Source organism: Peromyscus maniculatus, chromosome 1, assembly GCF_049852395.1.
Source record: "Peromyscus maniculatus bairdii isolate BWxNUB_F1_BW_parent chromosome 1, HU_Pman_BW_mat_3.1, whole genome shotgun sequence".
NCBI lineage: Eukaryota > Metazoa > Chordata > Mammalia > Rodentia > Cricetidae > Peromyscus > Peromyscus maniculatus.
In genome coordinates, this window is record NC_134852.1 from 115,681,974 (window position 1) to 115,699,741 (window position 17,768).

A 17,768-nucleotide genomic window follows, 5' to 3' on the forward strand; every position below is an offset into this window, starting at 1 on the left:
ACAAATAAGGAGCATCAGTCAGTTTCAGGATCTTTGTTTGATGTAAGAGGCACCAAATTAGTTGTTTCAAAAATGCATTTGTAGTCCTAAGAGTCTATAAAATGATTGACCCTCCTGAAACAGGCATCGTTCACACTGAAGAGCCTACTCCACATTTCCCTTCGAGCAGAGACATGGGCACTTCCTGTGTTGTTTCCTCAATGACAACTGAAAAAGGAAGTGGGAACATTTCCAGATACAGATCAGATTTAAGTGTGCTTAAGGAGTGCTTGTATATCCACATCATTCATGGACCCACTTGCCTCCAACTACTGAAAGCAAGCATATGTTCCTGCTTAACAGAAAAATCAAGCAGATATTAGTGAATATTTCAGTTTCTGTTTGCTAAAGGCTTTGGTCTTATCCTTTTTTATGATGGTCATTCTGACTGAAGTGAAAAGGAATCTGAAAAAAAATCTAGTTTTGCTGGGAGGTGATATGATGTTACTTTCATTTTGAGAATCTTTATTGGTATTGAGTTATAAATAAGCTCAATTAAGACAATCTAATATAGTAAATTTTTAGGAGTGATAGTTTTGTTATCTATAGTTGTCTTTGTAATAACAAAGAGTATATTGTATGGACAAGATTTTGACCCAATTTTAGGTACAATTGTGACTTATACTTAAAGAGACATAAAATACACTTATGTCTCCAATCAGGTGCTAACTGTACTGTAGCATGAATCTTAAAAGGTCTTACTAATAAAATCAAACTTGGAGCAAGGTATTGGGGTGAATGCTGTAAGATCAGAGAAGCAGAACAAGCCACAGCTTCCTCACCTCACCAATTCCTCCCCTGATCTTATTTTCTCAAACTGGAAGCCTCTGAGTCCTCATCCAGAATGAATCTCAGTTGAACTGCTGCTAAAAGCCTAAAAGCTTAACCACACTCTAGTTTCTGGTCCTCACGCCTTATATACCTTTCTGCTTTCTGCCATCACTTCCTGAGATTAAAAGCTCACTTCCTGGGATTAAAGGCATGAGTCACCATGTCTGGCTGTTTCCAGTGTGGCTTTAAACTCACAGAGATCTGGGTGGATCTCTGCCTCCCAAGTGATAGGATTAAAGGCGTGTGTACCACCATTTTCTGGCCTCTATATCTAGTGGCTGTTCTGTTCTCTGACCTCAGATAAGTTTATTAGGGTGCACAATATTTTGGGGAACACAACATCACCACACTGTACAGCAGCAGTAATCCTGAAGACCACAGGAAAAATTTTAATATCGATTTGTTTTATTACTATACAGGATGTGAACAAAAATGACCAAACACATAAGGCTGTTCTTTATACAGACAATCAATTAATGTGATATTTCATGTCAGGAGAATTGACCTAGATTTGGGGAATCATACATCACACAAAAAAATACAATTGACAGCAAATGCTGGCATGGATGTGAGGAAGGGAAATCCTTAGACATTGTTGGTGGAAGGGTGAACTAGAGCAGCTGCCTTGGAAATCAGTCTGGAGGCGCCACAAAAAAAAATACCACCCTAGAAATAGAACTGCCATATGAAGCTCTATATCCAATAACCTTTTTACAAGTACGTGCTCATACATCCATTTTTATTACTGCTCTATTCACAAGTTAGTGAATCTAGTGTGATCCTGAAGACAACAGGAAAGAAGTTCAATATGGATTTGTTTTGTTACTATACAGGATGTGAACAAAACTGACTAAACACATTGGGGAATTTTTCTATTTGTAGACTTACATGAATTTTTATTTGGAGGTTAGAAGGCAGGTTTTGTTTGATGTTGGTCATACGTACTGAAGTAGAAAGAGAAGCTCACCAAGATGCTTAGCCTTCATTTTTTCCAAGGAGCAAAGGGGTTCAGCCTTCTCAGAAAAGACTGACACCCAGCTAGCTCACTCCAGTTACTTTATTCAAGCATATACAAGGTTAATTGGGGCTGAGAAAGGTTCCAGTTACCAAAGTTGCCTTGCTCTTGCTACCCATGAGAGCAGACAACCCACAAAAATCTCAGTCTCTTTTGACTATGGCAAGCCATAATCAAAAGTAAGAACTCTTAGGACCAAGGTTGGTGCAGCTGCAAGCTCTCACATAACACCAAGTGCAGATTCTCCAGAGAAACAACATTTCTTCAAGGTTTAAAAAGTCTCAGCACAATTTCTCAGCCTGTACTGACTAACCCAAACATAGCAAAGGCTTTGCTGAAACATTTCACTCAAAGTCAGACACAAAGACTTTAATATTCATTTCACTTAAAGCCAGATATAAGGGCTTTACTTTACATAATGCTACAAGCAAGAACATAGAATTTGGGGTTTGATCAGAGTTTTTTTTTTTAAATGAAATTGACATTATTTTTATCAGTAGTCTAGCAACATGATTATCTAAACACAGGATGAATCTTCAGCATTTCAGAGACAAATACTTGTCTACTGAGGACTATACTATTAGACTCAAAAGCAAATATCTACTAAATTTATTGATTATCTGCAAATCTTGTGACACATAACTTCAATTTTCACTCACTCCCTTGGTCTAAGCTGTTTATCAACAATTTTTAACCTCAAATATTTAAATAAGTCCCCCTGGTTTCCTTAACCCCTTAATATGCCCCATATCCTTTCAAAAGTGTCCCTAAAGCACTATCATATAAAATATGAAAACCACTTAGAATGTAAAGATTGAAAAACACACAGGTGATAAACTCATATTTAATGGCTGAGTTATTGGAGGATCATGATCAAAGACAGTCAGAATGCAGAACATAGTGTATCCTTAAAGGTTGATTTAGCATATATTCATAGAGGGGAGTGCAGATAAACATAATAGTAATTCTGAAGTTGTAAGTTCAAGAGGAAAGTAGAAGCAGCATAAACATCATATTTTGTCCATTGTAATATCCACATCAGACCAACAATAAAATATGCCCAGACTCACAATCACTTCCACAAAGTCCTTCTTTAGCTAATGTATCTCAGAACTAGTGCTTGAATAGTTTGATAATCCCCTGCTTGATTTCCTGAGTTCGTACTCCATACACAATGGGGTTAAGGGCAGGTGGGATGAGATGATGCAGAACATTGAGAAGAATGGGTACCTCTGAAGGTATCTTCTTTCCTGCCTTGTTTGTGAAGATGAAGACCAGCAAGAGTGTATAGAAGAACAGAATAAGGATGAGATGTGAACCACAAGTACTCAAGGCCTTGGTAACTGCACCTCCCGACTGCTGACACATAACAACCCTCAAGATGAAGCAGTAAGACAGCAAGATGAGCACCAGATCAGAACCTAGTAGGCACCAAACACTCACAAACTGATAGAGCTTATTTAGGTGAATGTCCCCACAGGAGAGCTTTGCTACAGAAATATTGGCACATATACAGTTCTCCACCACATTGCTGGCACAGTAATTGAGTCTAGCAGCCAGAACTGGAGTGGGCAGTGTAGCTAGGAGATTGCGGAAAACAATAAAAATGGCTGCATTGATGACAAACTGGTCTGTGATGATGGATGGGTAGCGCAGGGGATGGCAGATGGCCACATAGCGATCATATGCCATGACCAGAAAGGTAGACGATTCCATAGGAAGGAAGGTATTCATGATAAACATCTGCAGGAAGCAGCCCACAAAGCTGATGGGTTTCATGTTGAACCAGAAGATGAGCAGGACCTGCCAGAATTATTATCATTCTCATAAATTCTGTGTATTGTCATCCTAGACTACCTGGCTTTAGGAAATTCATCAGGTGTACAGTTAAAAACATCCAAATCCTAAAAACCACTGGGATGATATCCAAATTTGAAATATTTTCTACGCCCATGTTGATCTAAAACAGTGGTTCTCAACCTCCCTAATGCTGTGACCCTTTAATACAGTTCCTCATGTTGTGGTGACCCCCAACCATAAAATTATTTTCATTGCTACTTCATAACTGTAATTTTGTTACTGTTATGAATCAAAATGTAAATATCTTATAAGCATGATATCTTATTTATTTTATTTTAGAATGCAATTCAGTTCTACATATCAGCCATGGATTCCTTTGTTCTCCCCCCTCCCGCCCCCCTCCCCTTCCCCCCAGCCCATCCCCCATTCCCCCCTCCTCCAGGGCAAAGCCTCCCCCGAGGACTGAGATCAACCTGGTAGACTCAGTCCAGGCAGGTCCAGTCCCCTCCTCCCAGACTGAGCCAAGCATCCCTGCATAAGCCCCAGGTTTCAAACAGCCAACTCATGCAATGAGCACAGGACCTGGTCCCACTGCCTGGATGCCTCCCAAACAGATCAAGCCAGTTAACTGTCTCAGCCATTCAGAGGGCCTGATCCAGTTGGGGGCCCCTCAGCCATTGGTTCATAATCCATGTGTTTCCATTCATTTGGCTATTTGTCCCTGTGCTTTATATCTTATAAGTGACCCTTGTGAAAGGGTAGTTTGATCCCCAAAGGAATTGAGAACCACAGGTTGAGAACCACTGATCTACAGAATCTAGTTTATACCTTTTCTCTAAGTCTAGAGACCAAGATTTTATTGTAAAAGCATTTGATATCCCTGTCTTCGGTTGATCTCCTTGGTTCTTAACCAATTCCAGTGGATTCTACTGTCATCTAAGGATGCACATATCACAGGAGGATCAAAGATGGCAAGTCCAATGCTTACATTGGAACATTCTCCAATCCCTTCATACTTCAACTAATCTTCCCCAACATGTTTCCTATTGAAGTGAGCAAAATTGTGAGCAAATTCTAGATCCCTTGGGCATAGGAGTAGGAAATTTCAGAGTCAAGGAGAGTATCTTTCTAATTGAGGAGAAATTTGAAATTTGAAACATCACTAACAGACATTAGGAGAGGAGTCATCATTTGGAAGACAATTAAAGATTCAAAAATAGGCATTAAGAATAAGAGAAGACACAGTTTGAGAGGGATCTGGTGTGACACATTGACACATTGAGCATTTTTCTTCAGAAATGAGAGGACACACACAACCAAAACAAAGAATTATTTAGCTAAAGATAAACATGAGTGGCCTGGGAGACTCTGACCTTGGGGATGACTGTGAGGCAGAGGATGACATCAAGCACAGAGAGGATGGCAAGCAGATAGTACATGGGCTCGTGCAGAGATGTCTCCTGATGGATGGTGAATAATAACACAAAGTTGGCCCCAAGAGCCAAAAGCAGTAGAGGAGCCAAGATAACAGATAACCAATGCTGTGTGTCCTGCATTCCTGGAAAGCAGATCATCAGAAATTCTGTCACCTGAGTCCCTGTGTTGTTGGGAGATGGTATCATGATGGCAAGTAAGGCTGAAAATAGCTGAAAAGAAACAGGCAAGAATGCAAGGGTTCCACTGTTTTATCAACAAGATTAATGTATGTCCATTTTTATTCTAATTGGACCTCACAGCTTTCTGTTGAAACAATTTCCATTAACACTCATGATTTCATAGAACAATAAAAACTTCCTTCATGTAAGTTCTAAGCCCAGATAAGCTCCATAGTTTACACTCAGATGCAGCCACACTTAGAGGATATGTTTTGCTTTGTATAAAACACCACTGAGCTTCACATATGTCATTTCTTTCCCTTAGAATACATCCTTTTGTTCCCAAATAATGACCTCCTTCTTGGCCCATTCTTACTTGTGCCAAAAGCTCCCTTCTTGGAAAAGACATTTCTTGTTAAGCATTTTAAACATCTCTCTTTTCTTTTGCACCCTTATGATCCTAAAATGGCCAGGTATGTTGTCAATAAAATATTGATCAAACGTCCATAGTCAGACTTACATTTTAATTTGTTTTGAAATGTTATAGATAGAATCTTATCTTTTTATTATAGCACAGAGAAACACTAGACAAATGGTGGAATATGGGCGTTCAATAACCCCACTGCAGATGTAGAGGTCTGTTAGATTATTGAAAGCACCATGTCTTTGACAAATATAGTGTATTATTTACTGTCTCAATATCTTTCTCTATAAAGACTACTGTAACTGCTGCTTAACACTCAGGAACAAAATGTGAAAGAAACAGAGAGTAAAACATCATTTAATGATGAAACATACTTAGCTCCATGATACAAAGACACAAGTTGGGACTGAGATGGAAGCCTCTTCCCTGCCTGCTACCTTTCATAGTACCAGAATGTGGTATGCAGACTGCTGGGGAGAAAGGAGACCATTGTGAACTCTAAAACTATGATACCAACCTGACAAGCAAGATGTGACCACTTGTACAATAGTGGCATTAATGCTGTGGGGATAACTCACCGTCCTCTGCATTTGAGACCCACTCCACAGTAGAGATCCATACCTACCATTATAAACCCACTAGGAGGGGACTTAATTCTGTTGTTTGAATAAACTGGCATAGCACTGAGTTACCTTTTAAAATACATGTTTATACCCATAGACACCATTCTCAACCTTAATCAGAGAAGCCCTTCTTTCTAATTAACTGTGATGGAAGAAGAGACTTGCAGCTGCTTATGGTCCAGAGAATAAATGGTAGTAGGTTAGTGCTCAACCCTAAACAAGACATTGATACCATCTCCTCCAAGGCTCAGGGAACATCGTAAAAGAAGGTTCAGAAAAGTACAGCTATGAGCCAGAATATAGAGAGAAGGGCTGCTAAAGGACATCTTCTGGGCAAGAAAAAGTCATTGCAAACACAGACTGTCAACAACTACAGATGACACACTGAATCTGCATAAAAAGGGGCCCATTAACAACTAGGCAGGGATGGAACAGAGATCTAAGGGACTTTATCCCTAACAGTTGAACTATTTACTCTGGATAGATAGCAAGAAAAGGAGAGTCAAGTCGTTGCCTTCAGTTGTGGACCCACTGATGACTCCACTGAGTTCCGATGGACAGTCCCAACCCAGCAGTCACATAGATGGCCCTAATTAAATGTGCCACACAGCAAAACCAAAAGTCATAAATCTGGGAAATGGGCAAGCAGGGAGGAGAGGGGCTTGATATGTGGGAAGGTAGATAAAATAAGATGGAAAGAACAACCATAATGCAATACATATGTATATTTATATAATATATATTATATATATAATTATCAAAGAACTAACTTAATAAAAATAATAGTGACTAGTGGTGAGAAAAAATAAAATGATTGAAGAGTGAAAAATCCATATAAAAACATGTTAATGGACTAGACATCATTAATGTAATTTTTGGCTGTATATATTGTATATACTTATTGGATAGTTTTTCTTGTATTAGTTATAAGCTTTCTCTAATTTTAGACAAAAAGAGAGGAAATGTGGTGGTATTGTGTTCCCCAAAATATTGTGTACCTTAATAAACTTATCTGAAAGGTCAGAGAGACAGAACAAGCCACAGCTATCTCACCTCACCAGTTCCTCAGCTGGTCCTGTTTCCTCAGACTGGAAGCCTCTGAGTCCTCATCCAGAATGAATCCCAGCTGAACTGTGCTGCTTCAAAGCCTGAAAGCTTAACCAGCCGAAAGCTTAACGAGCCACATGCTTAACCAGCCAAATGCTTCTAGTTTCTGGTCCTCACGCCTCATATACCTTTCTGCTTTCTACCATCACTCCCTAGGATTAAAGACTTGCTTTCTGGGATTAAAGGCATGAGTCACCAAGCCTGGCTGTTTCCAATGTGGCCTTGAACTCACAGAGATCCCAGATGGATTTCTGCTCTGGAATGCTAGGATTAAAGGCGTGTGCTATCACTGCCTAACTCGTGGCTTTTCTGTTCTCTGACCCCAGATAAGTTTATTAAGGTACACAATATTTTGGGGAACACAATACCACCACATTAACACACTTACCAACACTTTTGTGTATTTGGTAAGGACCAAAAATAATCTCTGAAAACTATAGGTGAATATATAGGAAATAAGATTCTTAATATAAGAGATGACTAAAGGAATCACTAGTTTCTTCATTTTTTCTGAGAGGTGAAGTTGTTAAGCTGGGTTGCACTCTCCTCTGGAGAGGCAAACTCATCTCATATCTGGATTTTGGGAATGCTCTTTGGGGTGCTTATTATATACAATCTAAAAATATTCCAGTCAAGATTTAGAGATATTCCATTTTTTAAATACATACAACAGGATTCCAACAGCAGTTTTCTGATCAGTCTCAGATCAATTGGCTGTTTCTCTGATTATCTTAAGTCATAGTTTTGACTGATCTCTAGACTTCCAATATGAAAGCACCCACCTCTGGCTTTTGGGGAATTCTAGATTCCTTTTTCATACTCTTATTTCTGTCTTGGATTTATATTTCTTGCCACCTTTCTTAAGAGGATCAGTGCACATAAAGACAGAAGACAAGATGGGTTTCTATCTTTCTTTGCTTCTGTCAGTGAGCAAGAATACAGACACGCCCTATGAACTCAGCTGACCCACATCCTGGCCTGCTCAAGTTCTTCTGACACCAGTTATCCTTAGGGTCTTCACATACTAACATACACAGAATGTAATAACATCCTGAAATAAATAACAGAGTCAAAGGACAAACTTCAAGGATCACTTAACTTGGTTTTCTGATGCACAGTCCTGAAGTACTTACTAAGTTTTCTCTGCAGAACAAATTTGACTACTTCGTGGTCTGGGGACAATGTGTGGCTCCTCACCTTCTCACTAGCCCTGTGATTATGACTTTGGGATCTGGATGCTTTTATATAAATAAATAAATAAATAAATAAATAAATAAATAAATAAATAAATAAATGCAATAGTCATTCTCCAGTGGGTTTAAAGACACAGGTTTGGGAATGTTGCTCCCACGGGGTCCTGCTTCTCTGAAGATACACAGACACATCCAATGTAAATAATCATAATAATAGATTTCTGCTTTAAACTCATGTATGATCTCTCTGGAGATGACCAGGTACTACATAAGCTGCTGTGTATTTGCTCCCAGTGGGAGAGAGTATCACTCAGGGACAGAGAAGGTGCATGGATGATTTTTTAAATTATTTTATTTTTAATTATGTGTATGTGGGAGTATTTGCACAAGAGTTCTATGCCCACAGAAGCCAGAGGTGAGTTACAGGGAGCTAAAAGCCACCTGACATGAGTGATGGAACCAAACTCATGTCCTGAGCAAGAGCAGTGTGTGCCTTTAACAGCTGAGCCATCTCTCCAGCCTCAGTGACCAGGGAAATCCAAGGAAAAACTACATCGGGAATCTTTCTCACTCCTTTTAGAATAACCATCACCAAGGAAAAAGTAGGAAATGAGGGTAATGGTGCCAGGTAGCAGGGACTCTACATTGTTGTTGGGAATATAAACTCCTCCTGCCATTATGGAAATCGGCACAATGGTTCTTAAAAGAATTAAAAATACAACTACCGTATATCTACCTCTATCACTTCCTGGTCTATGTGCTTAGGAGAAGTCATGATTCAGGAATGAGAACAGTGGTTTTTCCTGGTATGTAAAATGAGAAAAGCCTTGTTGGGAGCTAAAATAGTTGAGGCAGGATTAGGATAAGTCTGATGTTATTGATAGCATGCAGACATTTGAGAGGAGACAGTAATTTACTTCCCTAATGAGTTAATTAGGAGTCCTCCTCTCTATTCATAGCTGTGGTGGGAACTGAATCTCACATGGAAATGATCATCTATAAACAGTGACACGTGGCTTATATTTATGGGAAACCTTGCAGAATTAGTGATTCAGGCTGCTAGATGGTAAAGGACTATCCACAGAGAATGAAAACTTCAACTGATGCTTATGTGACCCCTCACCATTGCAGCAGGTGTCCTTTTGCAGCCAACTGACTACTTGCGCTGCTGCCTCAGGAAGCTCACTCACTGGTCCTGCGCCTTCCACACAGGGATGCTGAGCATTTGGGGAGTAGCTGCCAGAAAAGCAAATGAAGAGATCTGAAGAGAGCCTTACTATGGCTGCTTTCCTGCTGCTCCGTGCTGCCTCTGAGAAGCACACTGCAGAGTCTACTATGTGAAGTGTAGTAGATGCTTGGTCTGTAGAAGACAGAAGTGACAGAGGATGCAAGAGAGTTAGCAGTCTGTGTCCCAGGCATTTAATGGGTGTGGAGTGACAGTAATTGAGGAGAAGAAAATGTGATTTCATCTAGAACTGTGATTTCATAGAACATACAAGAGTCAAAATGGGATGAAAATGTTTAGGAGATTATAGCTTTTGGTAGAGGTAAGAATATATGCATTGTTACTAAAATGAGATAAAGAGTATTATATACAATGTGGCTGAATTGCTGATTGGAAATAACAGCACCATAAAGCTTAAGGCACAATCACATTGAAACTCTTCAAAGTACATGTATGACACCTCTTCCATGGATATGTTCTATAGATAAACTACATGTCATTTTAAGGGACTGGGGGAGGATCTGGTGTGGTCTCAATCATACAGTTAACATATCAACCGCCTCTGGTCCTGCTTGTAAGGTTATTTTGCGGGGGGTGGGGGGAGGGCGGGGGAAGCAGCACAGGTGTGGCCTGACTCTACAGATAACAGAGAGATCATTAGGCTACTAGGCTATCAACCACCTCTGGCCCTTTTGTCAGAGTCAGGGGGATTGGTCATACAGATAGCACAGAGGTTCCCAGGCTATTAACCTCATACATTCCCAGCCTTCAGGATGAAAAACAGGTTATATATCTCTTTCTTTGAAGAGACAACCCTGAGTGTTTAACATTCCTGGTTTCCCTAGTGCTTGTCTGTGAGGACAAGGACTTTGTGCCCTCTACACCAATGGTGTAGGCTGTACATTTAAATACAAAGAGAAACAGAGGGTTGAGGCTTAAAGAACTTTCCAAAAGCACCCTAAATTTCATGGAATAGGAGAAGCCAGTGAGATGGCTCAGTAGGTAAAGGTGCTTGCCATGAGAGCTTAGCAATATGAATTATGTTCCTATAACCCACATAAACATGGAAGGAGATAAGTGGCTCCACAGAGTTGTCTGGTCCACACAAATGGCAAATAAATCATACATTCCCAAATAAATCACACACAGAGGCTTTTTCTTACTTATGAATGCCCAGCCTTAGCTTGACTTAGTTTCTAGTCAGCTTTCCTTAACTTAACTTATCCTTTCTACCTTTTGCCTCGGGCCTTTCCTTTTCTCTTCTGTAAATCTTACTCTGTCTCCGTGGCTTGCTGTGTAGCTGGTGGCTGGCTCCTGGAATCCTCCTCCTCTGGGTGCTAGATCTTAGATCTCTCCTCCCAGTTTTCTCCCTCTATATATTCTCTCTGCCTGCTAGCTCTGCCTATCCTTTCTCCTGCCTTGCTATTGGCCAGTTCTTTATTAGACCATCAGTTGTGTTACACAGGCACAGTAATACAGCTTCACAGAGTTAAACAAACGCAACATAAGTAAAAGTAACACACCTTAAAATAATATTCTACTACACTATATTATAATATGGACTCCCATTCTATTATACATATGCATACAGACACACACACACACACACACACACACACACACACACACACACATATATATATATATATATAAAACCCCTCATATAATTTCACTCTCTCATTCTATTGCATTCCACACTTTCTTAATATATCCTGGAAGCATTTGATATATGTCTTTTATATTTTATTAATCTACTTTACCCAGGAGGAAATAAAAAAAGTGGATGAAACTGATACTGACCTGATGGAGCTAAAAAGACACTGAAGCAAGCACATCAAACATGAACAGAGAACAGTTTGGAAGATGAGTAAGCAATGTGCCTGTTCTAGAGGAACCGAGCCTCCAGACCTTTGGGAACATTATTGAAATTGCTGACTTTTACCTTAGCAGAAAGGGTTTCTGCATAGCGCAAGTAAATGTTGTAAGCAAATGAGAGGAATCATTTTTTTTTCATAGAACCCTGGGTGTAACTCAGTGGTAGTGTGCTGCCTAGCATATGTAATGCTGTGGGGAAAGAAGGAGGGAGATGGAAAAAAAGGGAGGGGGAGGAAGGGAGAGAAGGGGAAGAACAAAATGAAGGGGAAGGGGGAAAGGGAGATAAAAGTAGAAAGGGAAGAATAAATGGAGATTTCTCTTCTAAGTGACTAATGTGAGGTTGTTGCTGTTCATGGACAGGTGTGTGTGTGTGTGTGTGTGTGTGTGTGTGTGTGTGTGTGTGTGTGGTGTTCACATGTCGTACAGGTATGCTTGTCCATGAATGAGTATGTGAAAGCTAGAGGTTGGCATCAGGATGTCTTTGCTCAATCACTTCTTCATCTTCCTTTTTTGAGGCAGAGTCTCTCACACTGAACTTTAAGTTCACCCATTCCCACTAGAGTGGCTGACTAAAGAGTTCTGGACACTCCCACCTCTGCCCCAGTACTGGAATTACTAGGATGTGCAGCTTTTTATATTGGTTACGAGCATGTCAGCTTTTTATATGGGTTCTGGGGATCTGACCACACCTTGTGATGGCTCAGCTAATATTTTACCCACCTGATTGTTTCCCTAACTTCAAATCCAACGCTGTCTTTTCTTACTTGTGTAGTAGTACCAGGCTCAATGCAAGGACCCAGAGCATTCCAGATTAGATAGACAAATGCTCTACCACTGAGCTACATTCACAGCCCTGTGGATAGACATTTATCCTTCATTGTGAAAAACATTGCATTTATACTGAGTCCATCTCAATCATACTGGGAGCCAACTGTCTAAAATGAGGCAAGGGGTTTCAGATTTTAATGGAAGATTTTTAATAGAGTTCCAAGGCATAATGCTATAAGCTTCAAATAAGCAAAGGATTTTGCTTATAACAAACATGACCCAGTAAGAGAGAGACTGTACTAGAGGTTGTGAATGGCACAGTAGGCAGGCCTGTTACCTGTGATGTGAATGGTGTATTAGATACAAAAGACCAGCTGCTCTTGAAGAATCCGGAGAAGTAATAAGCAAAGGAACGTGAACTGAGGACTTTGGATTTAGAAATTAATTTCATATGTGAGTTCTCATTGAGAAACATGTCATGAATTAAGTATTCTAGGACTTTCAATCACAGAATAAGAAGGCAAATATTATCCTCCTTAGATGAGAAAACCAGAACTTATATTGAGATCAAAGGTGCCAAATTGATATGTCAGGGTTTACACAAAACTCAGCCTTCTTCCAATGGAAGAAGTCTTGGGTTCTATGGTAAATAAGGCTGCACTGAACTAAAAGTTACAGGAGATTTTTTAAGGTGCTTCTTGGGAATGTAATATATAAACATTACTATGTAAATCTTTTCCTAAGAAACAGTCAAAAGAAATAAGAAACAAGATGCGATGTTTTATTTACTTTTATTCAACAAAAGACTCACAACACACAAAACATTTTATATAAAGTTGAGAAGATGGATAAAGCACTTCACTCGGCATGGAGGAGCTTATATGGGCACACCCATGACTCTAAGATGCCAAATTAACTCCATCAGGAAATAAAGAAAGGCATCATGCACTGGGTAGAGTGTAACAGAGGCTTAATTAAAAGATAGGCATAGTTTGTAAGTGAATACAGTTGTGTTGTGTTTTTGTAAGAGGATAACCGCATATATACATAAAGCAACAATATAAACAGGTGGGGAATACAAACTCAGGAAAAAATAAACTAGCAACTGACTATGGTGAAGTAGGTGATAGAAGAGTGTTTGAAACATTTCATATTTTGGTTAGAATCATACTTTGATGTTATGAAACAGAGAAAAAAGATGAAAGCTATTTGGGATGAGACAAAATGCTATAAAAATGTTAAATTTACTTAGAAATCTCCTGAGAACATTTAGGTCATCCTAGATCAGCTGTGTCAAAAGCCATTCTCAAGTGGTTGAGGAAATAACACACAGGAAGTTCTCAATTACTATTCAAAGGGGGCCTGGCTGCTGCTATGTTAATCCTTGGAAATACCTATCAAGCAATATCTATTCGCTACCATTTACAATATGACCAGAACTGCAAATTGTAGAATGCATCTATCCATATTCAGCAAAACCCACCAACTCAGATGCCTGCCTCACCTTCAAGTTGTGTGAATGACCAGCTGGGCTAAACGCAAAGGAAAAAAATGTACGGATTTAAGACAAGTAGCAAAGGGGGGGGGGTACAGGTGGTGGCTCAAATCCAATGGAACAGACAGGACAACATGAAGTCAGGCATTGATAAGACATAGAAGTGCTATTTTAAAAAATGATAGAGTGTGAGGAATGGTTATGCATCTGATCTCTAGGCTGCATGTGGCCTCTGCCTGGATCTTTGCTCGGCCATCATCAGAGAGGCTTCCTCCTGTAGCAGGTGGGAGCAAATACAGAGACCCAGAGTCAGACAATGAGCAGAGAGTGAGAAAGCTTGGAACACTCAGCCCTAAAGAGGATGTGTCCATCAAATCCCTCCCTTTAGGGTTCAGAGACCCCTGTGAAAGAGGAGATGGAAAGAGAGTAAGAGCCAGAGAGGATGGAGGACAAGAAGAAAACAAGACTTTCTAAACAGCACTGTTGACACATGTACAAACTCACAGAACTGTGGCAGCATGCACAGGGCCTGCATGGGTCTGCACCAGATGGAATCCTAGAGCTGAGAGAAGAAGTGAACACATGTTAACCCAGAAGCTATCTCCAATTGACAACCACTTGCAAATGAAAAATTAGTTTTCTCCAAGGGAGTCTCACTAGGAAAAAAAACCATTCTTTCTTTCTTTTTTTGTTTTTGTTTTTGTTTTTGTTTTTCGAGACAGGGTTTCTTTGTGTAGCTTTGCGCCTTTCCTGGAACTCACTCTGTGGCCCAGGCTGGCCTTGAACTCACAGAGATCCGCCTGGCTCTGCCTTCCGAGTGCTGGGATTAAAGGCGTGCACCACCACCGCCTGGTGAAAAAAAAACCATTCTTAAGGATAGGCTGCATGCCCAGCAGTAGATGGATAGCCAACACAACATGAACTCAACGGCATCTTTGAAAGTTCATTGTCTCATAATGTTGTGTCGTGGCATTTTTTTTACCCTTACAGGTTCTTTGTGTATATATTATGGCTTCCATCTTGTGTTTTTATGGGGCTCCTGTATGTGTGATCATGTGTGTCTCTACATGTTTCTTGTACTTTTTCCTTTGGCTCTCTTTCTTCTATGTGTTTGTTTTCTCCTATTTTGACTGGCTTTTATTTTATCTTATTTTATTTTATTATTTCTTAGATGACTGTTTTCTAACCAGAGACAGAAAGGGAGTGGACCTGGATGGGAGGGGAAGTGAAGAAAAACTGAGAGTAGTTAGGGGAGGGGAAACTATAATCAGAATATATTGTATGAAAAATATTTTTTTCAATAAAAATAAAGTAAAAGTTTTATGTAAATAATAAAATCAAATAAGTTTTATAACACTAATTCACTATTTACTTGCATATAATGTCATTTCAAAATAAATTTTAATTCAATTCAAAATAAATAAATAATAAAAATTAGTGAGATCTTTCAAGGCATCATTCACAGCAGGAAACAGGAATGAGCAGCATTAGGGAGAATCAAGATATTTGACATGTAAATAGACACAAGCACTTTGAGAAACTAGAAACTATTGAAATTATGTTTATTCATTATGTGACAAATGTAGTTATTATTTAACAAGTCCCTCTTACATAGATGAGGCCATAAACATACCAATAATTTCAGAATACAAAAACCTTCAGGGCATAGGTACAACAGAAAACAGGAACCAAGCTGAATCCAGTCTGCTCACCTCCCAGATCTTACTCACTTTATATTGTGGCTAACTTATACTGTCACAAAGAGCTAAGCTTCACTATTCAGGAAGAGCCTTGTCAGGTCTTGTTTCAATGATTGATTAACAATTGAAAGCTTTATATGTAGATCACTGATAGAGCACTTGCCTCCATGTGCAAAGTTCAGTCCCCAGCCCGGCACCAATCTTATCAACTAAACAATATTTTAAGACAGCCTACTCCCCAAATTTCTCTTTCTGATTGGATTTTATGGGCTATGAAAAGAAGACGTGAAGTTGGGAGCAGGATGGTGAGGAGGGGAGACCTGAGTTGGAAGGAGTTGGGTGATATAATCAAAGCAAATTGCATACATATATGAAATTTGAATGAAATCTAAGAATCAGTCAAATTAAGTAAGCTTTATGTCCAGTGCATGATTTTTACCCATATGTGACTGCTGCAGATCTTCAGGTGTGTCTGTAGAGAAATATTTATTTGTCATTTACAAAATCATATTTTCTTTACATTCACATTGTATCAGTGAAGGTTTAGGGGAGGTAAGACTCAAATTACCATGATGAACTTCAAGGAAAAAAATCCATACTTACTCTGCAGCACTTAAATGTTTTATGCAATGCTAATATTGTTCCTGATTACCAATATCTGTCCCCTAGGCCAGGTCTCATCTTACTTCTTTCAACCTCCTAAGCAGGTTCCATATTCCCTGCTTGATCTCCCTGGTTCTTACTCCATAAACAATAGGGTTGAGAGCTGGGGGGATGAGGTGATGCAGGATGTTGAGAAGGATGGGAACATCCGGGGGAATCCTCTCCCTGGCCAGGTTAGTGATGACCAGCACCAGCAGGACTGTGCTGAAAAAGAGAATGAGGATGAAGTGGGAACCACATGTGCCTAAAGCTTTGGCCACAGCTCCCTCAGCTTTGATCCTGAGCACAGCCTTCAGAATGAAAGAATAAGAAAGAATAATAAGAATGAGGTCAGATCCCAGCAGGGTCCAACCTATGACAAACTGGTAGAGTTGATTAAAGGTGATGTCATCACAAGAGAGTTTGGATACAGACATATTAGTGCAGATGCAGTTCTTGATAATTTTTGCACAGTATCTCAGTTGGGAAGAAAGTATGGGAATAGGCATAGTAAGTATCCCATTTCGAGCTGCCACAAAGATGGCAGCTCTAGCCACAAACTGGTCTGTGATGATCGATGGGTACTGCAGAGGTTTGCAGATGGCCACATAGCGATCATAGGCCATGACCATGAAGGTGCAGGACTCCATCGTCAGGAAACTGTTCATGATGAACATCTGGAGGAAGCAGGCAGAGAAGCTGATGGATTTGTTGTCAAACCAGAAGATGGCTAGGACCTTAGGTATGACAGTGAGGCAGAGCACAATGTCCAGAAGGGAGAGAAGGCTGAGTAGGTAGTACATGGGCTCATGAAGAGAGGCCTCCATCCTGATGGTGATAAGAAGGGTGGCATTGGCCCCCATGGCCAGGAGGAAGAGGAGGCTTAGGGTCAGGGACAGCCAATGCTGCCAGGTCTGAAGGTTAGGGAAGCAGATGAGAAGAAATTCAGAGACCAGAATAGAGGAAGTGTTTTTTTGTGCTTCCATGTGTTGCCTTCTGATCGTGACTGACACCAGAAAACCTTGGGCTAGAACAGAGATAAATCATCTACACACTATGAATACCCACAAGGAGTTGGTTCATTTCCCAAATAATCATTAAAAAGTTGTATGAGGACCAATGAGCTGGCTCAGTAGGTAAAGGCACTTGCTGACAATCCTAATAACCTGAATTCAATCCCTGGACCTACATGGTGAAAGAAGAGAACTGATTCCCACAGGTTATCATTTGTCCTCCACATACATGTCATGCAGTCATGGGACACATCTCATTCCCACACATTTAATAAATAATTTTAAAACCATAAGAGTGAACCTGGCATTGTCCTAGGTGCCCTCTATGGATTGACAGAAAAGCTGTATTTCCTGCTTTTATTTGGATAATTCCTATTTATGCTCCTTTTCATTTCTTTATACTCAATTTGATTAATAATATAT

The 17,768-nt window shown here is 39.9% G+C and overlaps 2 protein-coding genes across 2 annotated transcripts; both read right to left on the reverse strand.

Annotated features, from left to right (window-relative positions):
- Positions 1-2,998: 2,998 nt before the first annotated feature.
- LOC102902848 (olfactory receptor 56A4-like) lies at positions 2,999-5,307 on the reverse strand. The gene is made up of 2 exons (XM_006991788.1): positions 5,059-5,307; positions 2,999-3,688 (listed from the first exon to the last, which is right to left on the reverse strand). The coding sequence occupies exons 1-2, from the start codon at positions 5,305-5,307 to the stop codon at positions 2,999-3,001; spliced, it is 939 nt and encodes a 312-aa protein (XP_006991850.1).
- An 11,060-nt stretch (positions 5,308-16,367) lies between these two features.
- On the reverse strand, positions 16,368-17,327 carry LOC102903149 (olfactory receptor 56A4-like). Its single transcript, XM_006991789.3, has one exon. It carries the CDS (start codon positions 17,316-17,318, stop codon positions 16,368-16,370), a length of 951 nt encoding a protein of 316 aa, XP_006991851.1. The 5' UTR covers positions 17,319-17,327.
- Positions 17,328-17,768: the final 441 nt, after the last annotated feature.

Coding starts and splice junctions, on each gene's coding strand:
- LOC102902848 (XM_006991788.1), bottom strand. CDS start 5,307: ATGATACCATCTCCCAACAACACAGGGACTCAGGTGACAGAATTTCTG. Junction 3,689..5,058: donor GCCTCACAGTCATCCCCAAG/GTCAGAGTCTCC, acceptor TAATTCTGGCAG/GTCCTGCTCATCTTCTGGTT.
- LOC102903149 (XM_006991789.3), bottom strand. CDS start 17,318: ATGGAAGCACAAAAAAACACTTCCTCTATTCTGGTCTCTGAATTTCTT.